The sequence below is a fragment of the Pezoporus flaviventris genome, unplaced genomic scaffold (assembly GCF_033815535.1).
Source record: "Pezoporus flaviventris isolate CSIRO_AGI_PZ_B2104156 unplaced genomic scaffold, CSIRO_AGI_Pfla_v1 ptg000003l, whole genome shotgun sequence".
NCBI lineage: Eukaryota > Metazoa > Chordata > Aves > Psittaciformes > Psittacidae > Pezoporus > Pezoporus flaviventris.
The window spans coordinates 11,165,023-11,178,055 of record NW_026892551.1 but is presented as its reverse complement, the minus strand read 5'-3'; the positions used below and the strand labels follow the sequence as shown (position 1 = coordinate 11,178,055).

The window sequence follows — 13,033 nt, the reverse complement described above, 5'->3', positions numbered from 1 at the left end:
CATAATTTGTGGCTACATGGAAAACCAACTTAATTATTAATCAGTGAATACAAGGGACTCATTGGAACTTACTAGTGAGCTTCCAGAACTGTTTTTCAGTGAGAAAGTCTCTTGTGGTAAAGTAGAAGATAGACAGCCTTTCAATAGGATGATTATATGACAAAGTTATGACAGTGTTTTCAGAAGAGGACAGGTGGCCTGAATTACACCTTAATTATGAGTTTAAGAACTATGAAACAATGTATTTACAGAGTTGAGTCAGTGTATCTTCCCACTGATGCATCAACTGGTGAACGATAGAAGCTTTCGATTTAATTATAGTGGCTACTTCCTTAATGAAGTGCAAAAATGTTTGTGTCATCTGATTCAGTTTCCTGAATTAAGTTACAGTTTATCACTCTGAAAGCAGGATTCTGTTGCTTATTTTTACAGTAAGTTAGCTCAGTCCCAACCAATAAACAGCACATCATTCTGTAACACAAATCAAAAGCAATGCCAACATTAAAAATGATTAAACACTAATAAACAAAACACTGTGCTGTTAACATGGAATGCATTGTAAAAGAAGTAAGCAATAGCCACACGATTTTATTAATGTCTATCTTTTTAACCAACACAGGATCACAAAATGTACACACTATGTAAAATAAATAACTGAACAGGTTTGTTTCTTGAAATTACTAAGTATGTAACTCAAGTTTAATTTCTAGAACCTAGAATACTTATTGAAATCAACTCTATTCACTTCAGTAAGTTAAATACATTCTGAAAACCTTACAGGACTGAGCTGACCAGGAGAAAATCCTTCCAACTGTAGACTTTGTTTCTTGGCACTATCCAATATGATGTGACTATAATAACAATTATAATTATATTTTAGCCATTAAGTTCTGCCTAATACAACATCAATAACTGGGAGCCAGAGAAAATGAAATTATCTAATTGATTAATCTTTCTTTAAACACCAAATAATTCCATCTTCTACTTTAGCAGAAACATTGGCACACTTTATCAACAGCTGCATCTGTGAACTCCATTTGTCCTCCAACCTCAAATAATCTATACAAAACCTTTCAGTTCACTCCTTACTCTAACCCTTCACAAAAAATGCTTCGTGGCTCAGAGAGTTTTATACAGGATGGAAGCTGGAATAAAATCTTACTGATTCAGGCACACAGTAAGAGAGAAAATAAGGATTAAATCAGAAATTACATCTTCAGATTATCACATGTGAAAAAAAAAAAAGAACAGGAGTTTACTACAGGAAAGTAGTTCGAATTCATACATATGAAACATTTCAGAGGAAGCTTAGTATCTTTACACTGGAAAAGGTAAGTCTGGTATTAAATACGGAATAGATGGCCAGAAGTACCTATCGTAAAACAAACCTATTCAAAGTAGTAGTAATAGCAACAATAATTACTGAGATTAATATAAATTAATGTAATAAATTCAACATGTAAGGTTCTTTGAAATTACCTTTTTTAATTGACCAAGACACATCTATATACATATAGATACAAGCAAAGTAGTATTCTTATCATGCCCTATAATAGTGATTTCCAAAAGCAATCTATAATCATATTTTATCTTTGAAAGTTGAAGCTCCTGAAGTAAAAGAGTTTTGTAGTTTGTTTCATTGCCTGTAGCTTATAGACTCAGTAGAACAAGCTGCAGAAGAATTATCTCAAGACCTTTATAAAACGGTTTCAAACCCTAAAATACTAAAGAATAATTAACAAAAGAATAAAAGTTAATTTTATAACAGAAGCATAATTTTATACATTATATAGAAACTACAGACAAAATACAGAGCACAATGTGTATCATACACTCTACTCAGGAATTACAGCACTGCTTTTCTGACTTATCACATTTGTCTACCATTTCAACTTCAGACAACTTCTGAAGGCTTCTAAGCACATTAGCCAAGAAAAGATCTGCAATACACAGAGAACTGCAGATCAAAGTTAACTACAATGAGCCATCTAGTTTTGGAAGGGCTTCAAGACATTATCCATATAAGCCTGAGAAGACAGCACACCTGTCTGAACCTACACCAAATTCTTCTTTCTTCTGACTACACCACTTGTAACACAGACAGATTTTAACAGTTCGGACAATTCAAGAAGCTATTCATTTCCTGTTGCTACGCATTCCTCATTTTGTCACACCTTCAAGGGTCCTACATTTATTTTAATAAACATAAGACTGTCTTTCATCAGCTGACCAGTCTTTTCTGAACTTTGGAACATTCTGTAAATTCACACTAATGAAAGACAGTGGACAGACCAGTAACTGTGGGTAGTATTTATGAATCTTGTGATAAAATGAACAGAGTATCACCCAAGAGGTGATCCTCACTTTTTCAATTTATGCTCCCTAAAATTCATGCTCTCTAAAGCAAATTCATTCTAAGTGATGATGTGAGATTCTCTGCATGGGTTTTCAGACTGGACCAGTAACAGAGTAGATTTTTAAGGGTTCCTGAAGTTGGCCTCCTATGAAAACATATAATCATGACATTTCATGAGAAGTCTCAGCATACAGTTTTGTACCAATATTATTTGCACACATAAACAATGCATGCAGAACCAGTCCCTTTAGAAAGCAGTTTCCACCTTCAAACGTGTATTTCTGTAGTATATGGCAGAATTCAGAAAGAGGAAGATTTTCACAATGTTAATTCATAGCATTGTATATCTTAGATTCACCTACTAACTGCAGATCTCTGATACTTAAAGAGCATTAAATGGCACATAATTGTTTGTGTGATCACTTACACTCTTTTGTAGGCAGGAAAAAAAAGTTAGTTATTATACTCAGATTATTAAATTAATCAGAAAGCTTAAAAAGAAGAACTTGGTACCAAAAAAAGACAGAGAAGGGAGGGGGAGAGCACTTAATTTATTACTTTGATTTTTTTCTGCTTAAGAGCTGGATCCAAACAGGAAATTCAAATATCATAAACTTCTCAGAGTCATCTTACGTCCACAAAGATGATTAAGGGGTTGGAGCACCTGATACAGGAAGAGAGGCTCCGAGAACTGGGACTGCTCAACTGGAAAGGCATGGGAAGGGGGTCTATCTTTCAATACGTACAAGTACCTGATGGGGACTAAGTAAAGATGCAACCAGACTTTTCACTGTTGGCCAATAGACAAAACCTGAAATACATGAAATTCCACTGAAAAGTAGGAAAAATACTTTATTTTGTGAGTAGTCAAACACCGGAACAAGTTGAAAAGAAATGCTGTAGAGTCTCCATTCTTGAAGATACTAAAACTACAACTGCATGCAGCCCTGAACAACCAACAAAGACCCTACCTTGAACAGGGGAGGCTGGACCAGATGATCTCCAGTGATGCCTGCCAACCCCAACTATTCTGTGGTTCTACAAGTATACAGTGAAAACATGAAGGAAAATGTTCACAGTGACAAGGATTTTCTAGTATCAACTAACATGGTAGAACATAATGGCATCTACATCATCTATTGCAGTTCTAACAGCTCTTTCTTGGTAAGGCTCTTACAGTAGTTTTTGTCCTTACAATGCAGATGCACTATTCATTGTTTTGAACACACACAATCTTTAAGTCCATTTTTATGCTTGCCTGTCTATAAAATGCTGGAATGACAGTTATGTAACGCTGCTCCTTACCTTTGCTGAGCCATACTCTGTGGAACACTATACCCTAGAGTGTGCTTCAAACAGTGTCAATGTTTACATTTTTCGTGCTGTTTGAGACTCAACATCACCACAATGGGAAAACAATCATGCTCACCCCTTCTCTTGTGGTAAGCCATGTAATGTGAAACCAGCTCAAACTTAATGACGATTTCATTTAAACCTTTCCTCTTCCGCAAGAGACTTACATAGCATCACCATCCTAAAAGGATTTGATGAATTATAATCTTACATATTCCTATCTCCTTTAATTTTGAATTTGTTTGGGTTTTGGTGGGTTTTTTTAATTATCATTTTTAAAAGACCTGTATCTGGTTTTGTGGGCTGATATTCTAAGAAATTGTATCTGTGTTTTCAGTACTATGTATTTTTATCATTAACTTCTTATGACCGCCTTTAAAGAACTAGAGAGAAACTGGATACTTTAGGCATTAGTTGTGGTTTTAAGCTGCTTTCTTAGAAGAAAAAAAATTGCAAAAAAATCCCCAGAAGATACTATGTCAAGAGGTGATCTGCTCTTACATATTAACTGTAACACAAAATCCCAAACGGTACTATTGACAGGGGTTTTTTTCCTGTCTCTCTCTTTTTGACCTGCTTGTTACTGATTTCTTTCATGTCATCTCCTTTGTACTTTTTACATGCATTTTTTCTTTGATATTTTCTTACTTCCCACAAATAATGTCTTTGCTTCTGCAATTTTTAATCTCTCCCTCATAAACACAAATGCTTGTACCCTAAAAAAACTTTTGTTCTTTTCCCACACAGACCCTATTATTCTCACATTACATTCATTCTGCATCAACTCCATCTCCTTCACTAGATTTTATCCTGTAAATACTACTGTTCAAGATATTTCAAACTGGATTCATTTTTTTGCTGGTCACAATTGCCCAGACTACCACGGTGAGTCCTACTTGCCTGACGCCCTCCTGTGCCTGACTGCACTCTCAGTGTCATTCCTCCTTCCCTCTATTTACTTTATAACTCTCTCTTTACCAGCCCATCTGACTTCTCTTGATTTTGTCACTCTTCTTGATCTTTAGCCTTTTGAAAAACTGTTAATTTCTAACAAATTATTTCTGGCTATGTGTCTATCTCACTATTGTGAAGCAGCTCTTGAGCCCTAAGGCAAATTGGCATGGCCCCACTTTTGTCCAGAGAGCTAAACTCTCTTCACTTTCTTCCCTTTTCCAGACAAGACATTTGCATCCACACTGCCAACAGTTTCTGGCATATGGTATTTCCTGAACTGTGCATATTTTTAGTCAGCTATGACCAAAACCATGCAAAAATCATGTTCATTCTTTAACAGACTTGTGATCATGGGCAGGTACTCAAACATTCACCCATCTATCCAATATCCAAGACCCAGTAATAGTCCTCTCTATTTGTATCTGTCTAGCTTATTATCTTTGCCTTAGAAAACAATCAGTGCTTGAGTCTGAGCCATGCAAACAAGCAGGGAGAAGTGGAAGCTCAGGTGACTTTTGCTGAAGCAAGTGGGAAAATTTACCTCATCTGTAACACAAAGAGAGAAAATATGACACTGCCATCAACAGCCTGACAGTTGGGTGCCTCTGTCTTCAGGTGGCTCTGTTCATCTCCTTCCTGCAACATATCCTTTCTTAACTATATCTAAGCACAAGTCACTGCTAGGAGATGCTGCAGCAACTTTCAAAGGAAAACACTAGTATAAGAAACAGATTGTTACAGAACTTTACATTAGTATAAGGCCTCAGGAGAAATATCAAAGTAGAATTTCAGGATGAAAAATTAAGAAAAATGTGTGCGCAGCATGGAGCTATTTTAACTCCATTTCTTCAGGCAACTATATTCATAATGACATTATCTAATCAAGTAAAGCAGCAAAAAATCAGAAGATAACCAATCTATTAAAAATGAATAGAGAGATTATTGTCTAATGATAAGTAAGTCATGCTCTGAATGCTTTTTTATAAAGAACGGGAAAAAAATATAAATTATTACTATTTGCTTGGCTATTTGTATTTTAAAGTACTGCGCTGCCAGAATTTCCATTACATATAATGCATTTACGTATCAATAATGTTACATTATGGGAACTCTCTTGTGATAGCTGGGTGCTGATTTCCTAGACTTAATTTATTAACAGGCGGATGTAAGCCATGAATTCAACAGATTGTCCATGTGAAGGTGTTTCTATCGATCCTACCTGTTGGCGGGATGATTCCAGGAGACATTAGGCCTGGGACAGAATGTGGCATGATATGAGAATTCTCTGGGGAGGTGACACTTTGAGTCCTCTTAGGAGGCCTTCCAGGTCTAGAACTGAAACAAACAAACAAAAAAATTTTTACAATTAAGCTGTTGTCTTACACATCATTTCAAAGTTGTTTCAAGTGGTAACATGGACTGTAAATAAATTTGTTTCAAGGACGGTTGCTTTTGCAGTTAGATGTAATAGACTTCCATCACTAATTAGATTACATGCTGAATTCATTTTCCTCATTGAAGATCAGCACTCTTGATGCATAATTCATAGCCTGCACCTCGTTACCTGCTTCTTCATATTAATATCTATACACAGTTTGAATTGCCTCGTTTGCATATGCTAAAGTTCTGCATGCAGCCTTCAGCACGAAAATTATGCACTAACTTGTAATAATTATTACAGTCAGCCTAGTATTGATTTATGAGACTTTTAAAAACCAAATATGTGTAGTACTTGTAATGAATGATATTTTAAGGTTCTTCAGGAAATTAAAAGGCAATGGTTGCCTAAGGAAATGTTCTGCTTGTTTGATTTAATACTACAGTTAGCTGGGAGGTGGAATGAAAGAGTGATTCAGACCTATAGCCCATTTTTCGATGATATGTTTTATTACTTCGCACTGCTAGCCTGATACCTGGATGATAAATGACAATACATGCCTAATGTGTGAAAAGGTCTTGCAATTTCTTTATTTTTTGTCATTTAAAAGATAAGTCAAGTTATCATTTAACCCTTATTCTATTTAAAGTGAAAATCTCACTAAGACACCTTACTTTAAATATACTACTTTATGTCAAAAAGGACACAGAGTTATTTGTAGGATATTGTTAAGCTTACATCTGCCCAGTATAGAAAAATAAAGGGCTTCACGTTTAAGCACTCCTTGTCTGCTAAATGCTCACATACACAACTTTCCATCTCCTGGACATGTAAGTAGCATACAAATTAGATACGGATTACAATGAAAATACTTATTACCCACTTACATGCAAATATGTACCTGCTACATACAACACGTATCCAAAGGCTTGTATTCTTATGTACAGATCACAGCACTGTACTATTGCAATAGCTTATAACTACTTATTTAGGGGACATTGTGGAATAACTTCACAGAAAAGGTGATGTTCAGTTCTAGCACTGCAGTGTTAACCTGTGCTTTGCCAAACATTTGAGGTTCTTGATTCAAAATAAGAAAGAAAGAAAGAAAGAAAGGTGGTTCTGAAAGATTTTGCTCATGAAGTCCTCACACTTATTTACGGAACTCTAATAAGCATATGGTATTTTTAGCTATGCTGGGGCTGCAGAAGGAGGCAGATACTAAAATACATGTTTTGTTTTCATATTCATTCCCCTTGTGTTTGGAAATACCTTTTTTGGAACTTCTATAACCTACCTTCAATAAAACAAAAACAATCAAAGTACAGGGCATTTTCTTGGAGTTTAATGACTCAAGGCATTGAGTCATTAACCTTAACTGATCATTAATTCCCAACTTAATGTCCTGAGCTAAGGTCATTATTAAAATTATAAGCTTGCTAATTTCTTTGATTGGTTTGGGATTTTTGAGTTTCTTTACTACAAACAGAAGTGTCATATGTTCACAACTGCAAGAAAAACAGTTGTAGAGAAATTATGTTGTCTTACTCCAGCTCACAGAACCAAATTCAGCATCTTCCTTTTTTCTTTGAAATTTCCTTTGTGATTTACAATAAAAATAAACATACCATGAATACACGTAAAACTGATAAAAACATTATAGCCAAAAATTATGTGATTTAAATGGAGTGTTTCTAATATATTCACCCACCAAAAGAAACACCACAATGTAAGAAAATTTGAATGGTCCACTGTTCTCAAATCACTGATGAGAGTATGCAAGAGCCTGACAACAGCATAAAAAACACAAGCAGGGTGCCACAGCATAATGCACAACCTACTACCAATGGCTTCCAAGTCTTAGAAAACCAAGTTCATGCCTGCAAAGAGTCTTTTTGATGCTTTCTACCAAATATACCCATGCTGAAGCCTGAACGCTTTTGTCTTTGATTTTTAAGGAATAAAACCACCCTTTTCAAAGCCTAACAGAAGATAACCACGGAACAGAATTGTGAAGTGACACTGAAATACCCAAGGCAAAACTCTTTGGTTGCCTTCTACAATCAAGTTGATCATGCTGCACTCTAGAAAAGGCCTGTCACCCTCAAAACCATAAAGAAGCCCAGTAACCTAACTCTTCCCCATGATTTATATCAAACTCTATTAAGGCTTTCCATGAAGTCCTATACTCCCAATTCCAATTCAACTAGGAATATTTAAGTGAAATTTCTGAGAAGCAAAGCTCTTTCATCCTGATATATTTTTAAGAGACAAAGCGTTAATTCCAGTTTACCATTAAATGGCATTTATGTATTTAAGAAATGTTTGCTCCTTATAACAAGTCAGAAAAAACACATTACGATGCATTAAGAATTACTTCTTAAGGTCTGGAAGCTGTGATTTAGAGTCATGGCAGACTATGCAATACACAATTAAAAACAGTAAATTTGACTGTCCCCAAGAACTGATTAAGTAACAATAATTGTCTTTTTTTTATTTAGATTATGTACTTGTTTCATTAACCAAATTCCAAACTTGAAATACTACCATTTTATAAGATCTGTTTTCAAACTACGCAAATTGCAAGAATTTTGTATGAGTCATTACCAGAGTTATGGAATAAATGGTTTGTAAAAGTTACTTTAAAAAATACTAACTTTGATTCTATTTGAAAACTTCCATATTGTTTTGTACTTCATTAGCATTTTATAGCCTTATGATAAACTCTTAAAAAAGCATTAAAACCATAGCAAATGTGTTTAACTATCATAAACAGATGATAAAAACAGCTTAATGAATCATTTCGTTGGTATTTTTCCTAAACTTCTGTAAAGACCTATTTATTTTTACTTTAGGACATGCTGACTTTCATTCCAAAGTAAGAGCTTGCTTCAAAGTACTCATGTTCCTATTTTGTATCAGATGAAGATCTGTTTTCAGTACTAAAAAAAAAAAACTATTAAATAGCAATGAGTCGATTTGTTATGCAAATGGCATACTTAAGCACTAGAGCAATATATTTTTCTAGTTGATGTCATGGAAACAGAAAAATCATGATTTAAAACCTGTTGATAGTAATTTTTTTACTCAAATTTATATTTTATATGTAAGCATTTATAGAGATGTAAAAGATAATGCAAGCTTTCGTCTTCTGTGTAAAAAAAAAAAATCATTGGAAGAACAACACTGATTCTCCTGAAGAGCCATTTGACTTCTTAAGTTAATGCTAATTATCTCAATGGGTAAACTACTCAAAGCAGACCCATTTTGATTTTGAAAAAGACTGCCATTTGAATTTTTTTAGAGCTAAGATAAACAGGCTGAAGAGCCAAAACACAAAAAAACAGTGTAAGTCTTGTGAATACCTGGGGTCATAGTACTGAGAAATCAAGGAGTCTTTTGGGACTGCAAGAAGACACTAGAAGAAACAGACCTATATCTGAAAGACATAGCTGGTCTTTGTCTCTACTGTTTCATTCCTTGAAGATTAATTAGAGAGAGCAGCTATTTGGCAATTTCAACAAAGATTCAAGGAAACCACAATGATTAACTGTTTTAAGGAGCTGAGGAAAAGTAAAAGAGAAGGTACTAGTTCCTCTTCCACCCATTAAAAGGGATATGCCACAGAAAATTTAGACAATCTCTCTGCTTTTAGAAACATAAACATGGCAGTTAGATATTTTCCCTTCTAAAACTGAAGTTTTCATACATGAGATATCTTTTACCATATGATGAAGAACAAAAAGAAAGCTTCCTACAGGACCACATACTACTTAGTCCTCTGTTTTCGAAGTGGAGCACCTAAATGCATTTCGCTCCTTCAAAATTTGGTCACCTTATATAGGCTTCTGTAAGCTTTGTATCAAAATGCGCTGACTTTTTTCAGGGCTTAGAAGACATTAACACAGCCAACTGAGCTTTATGATTTTTAGACAGCTACCACAATTTACAATTACAATATGCCATTATGCAATAGGGGAACCAACTGTGCAGACTGGTGGATGTTGAAATTCTAAAGAAGGGAGGGAAATATTTTCTTCATTAGCATCAGCTATTAGATATCCAGGACACTTTCTAGAACCAGTGAAAATAAATCCATCAATTTGTGGCCAGATTTGTGTTTCACCCCTTCAACTTCACAAATACTTCTAGGAATACTATGGCTCTAGCATTTTCAGCTTTGAAGGAAAGGATGTGTATGTCTTCCACACTGTGACTGGCATGAAATGTACAAAACATGAGAAATAATTAACAGTATATTGCCCTAAAATACAACTTTTCCAAAGCAGGTTTTTTTTGGTCTTTCATCAACATATATTTGCCTTACATCCTTCCTGCGTTACTGAATCTAGACAACAGACAGCTAAATTAAATTAAAAAAAATGGAAGAATCAGGAGTTCTTATCAGCTAAAATGTTGTGCTTTGATTATACTTTTAAAGCTTTATACACCTCTGACTGGGTTATCGAAGTATGAGCTTGCTTCTAGAAATCTTTCTGGTAGTGGAAAACAATTAAAAGCAGACAATCAGCAGGTGTGGTCCTGTACAATAACATAGAAAGAGGTGAAGTGAGAATAGGTATGGGTTTATCTACAGAATTTAAAAGTAAGCAGATTTTTGTCTCTTTTCACTATCTACCAGGAGACAGCCGTAACTTTAAAATGTAGGGTCTCATCCTTGAAAGCCTTAGACACCTAGACCTCCCACTGACTTCTATGAGAATTCTGAGCATCAGGAAAGGTATTGGCTCCAAAACAGCTGAAATTCTTCATGAATCACATATACCTCTCAGAGTGTGTTACTAGCACTTTATGGATGACTGATTGCATGGCAAAACATTTACTATAAAATGAAAAGAGTGTGCAACAAAGTTGAGATAATGATGTGATTTATCTTTCTTATGTCCTGACTTCGAGGAATAATTGTGCAAAATTAACTCTAGACAAAGTTTCACTCTTTAAAATTTTATTCAATACATGAAGTACTCCTGAAGAAAACAGCAACTCTGACCAGCTGAAAGAAGTCAAACAGCCTTTCTAGCTGAAACTAATTATTTTCAGGGATGGCTTTCTACATATACAGGTTTATTTTTAAACTTGTCTGTGAACATGTTAGTACACAAAAATATTGCCCTAATTTGAAACTGAGCAAACATGATGCAATGAAGCTGCCATTGGTCAGGCAGTTTTATAATCAATAATACTGGAGGGCGGCAGAGAGAGTTACACTCTGGAGGTAATAGGCAGCAAATCTGTAACAAACATTTGGTGTATTTATTTAATGTATTTTTTATGTTCTTAGAACTGCTTAGAACAGCTCTGAATATCAGTATCAATTTTAGCTACATCAGCATTTATTCACCTCATTTAGGTGCATATTGAAAACCCAGGCTTTATTTCTCAGTTGTTCCACCTCCCTTCAGTGCTTCAAAGCCTGATGCAGTATCTTTGACCTCAAAGAAGCCAGCTGAATGAAATTTAGATGAACCACCACAGGAAGTGGTTATTATTGTGCTAGCTGCAAGATGACCACTGCAAAAGGGCTGAGCATGTCACAGTCTGAGGCTACTTGCTGACTTAATGCAAAGTCAGCGATGTCCTGCAACAACCTGTAACCAAAGTCAGTGGACTTTTCTCACATGGTATACATGGTATACATAGGATTTCTGGTTTTAGCTTCCATGCTGCTCTCAGTGTCACACATACAGTCTCCACACTAATAAGACCTGAGCCAATGCCGCGTCAATTTTGAAAAATAAGGTCTAAGAAGCCTGACTAAACCTTTTGTGTAATTTAATTCCTTTAGTTGGAAAAAACGCTTGCCAAGGTAACCTTCATAAATATTTCTCATGCACTGAACTAACACTTTAAAGGCACAAAAACGACAAAGTACATTGATCTAAACCTTATAGTTTACTATTTTAAGTTTTTCCCTTCTATCCCCACTCAAAAACAAAGTAAAAGAATGCAGTTCCAAGACTGGGCATATATCTATTTTGGCAGTTACTAAAACAAACACTAGAAATCACACCATGTCCTTTTTACTTGCAGTAGTCATATAAAACAATAAAACAGTGCAATTACCTAGAATTTATTTTTCTTCTCACAGTTAAGCAGAAAATGTTCTCACACAATAATTAGCGCTGAACTCATGATATATTAGAAGGACTTACTGAGACAGCAAAGTGCTGATAAAAATAAATACAAAGATCTGTTTAAAAATCTTCACAAGAAGTACATTAATGATCAAAAGAATTACAGCATGTTACAGAACTGAGCACAGTGGAGAAAGCATGCTAATAAAATATTAATGCATTTCAATAACAGAACACTGTACTGCTATTTTTGAACCAAAATGGCCAAAAAGTTGTATTTGGTCAAAAATGCAGTACCAGCTTATCAGTGGTTCAAATAATTAAGTTAAATGGAACAAAACATATTACACTCCATACCCCATTCCAAAGCCATCTTACCACAGTAATACACAAGCACTGGTTAGTACTAGGATCCTAAGCTTTTTCGGAGGGATAGAGAAGACCTTGTTGAATTAATTCTTTTCCTAACAGACCAGTCACGCAATCATCATGTCATCATTTCCATCTTCCTCAACACTAAGCCCAAATCACTATGCTTTTCAGCAAGATCAGGAATATTCTTCATACAAGAGTATAAAATATAAGGTACAAGAGTACAACAATATGTAGATTATATATTATAGCAACACCTACCAGCTCTTACGTGAGGGTTGAAGTTCCACTACAAATACAATGAAAGAATCTAACAAAAAGATTCTACCTAACTGACCTTACTACTTGAATATATGAGTGACCCGAAGGTCAAGAAAGGAAATAAAACCAGTTAGAAATCCCACTGTTACAGGAGCAAATTACAGTATCAGATTTGAATACAGCTGTGATTGTACATAAGTTTAAAATATTACTGAATTGTGACTGCTCTTTTTATGAAATTGAGATCTGCAACTTGTGAAAGGC

The 13,033-nt window shown here is 35.0% G+C and overlaps 1 protein-coding gene across 6 annotated transcripts in view; it reads right to left on the bottom strand.

The window, feature by feature from the left end:
- The window catches only part of DACH1 (dachshund family transcription factor 1), a 375,827-nt gene that overhangs the window by 222,080 nt on the left and 140,714 nt on the right, over positions 1–13,033 (bottom strand). For all 6 annotated transcript variants that reach the window (XM_061445288.1, XM_061445286.1, XM_061445287.1 and 3 more), the window contains exon 2: positions 5,883–5,998. In XM_061445288.1, the coding sequence (XP_061301272.1) occupies positions 5,883–5,998 (116 nt within the window). The remainder of the gene's footprint in view (positions 1–5,882; positions 5,999–13,033) is intronic.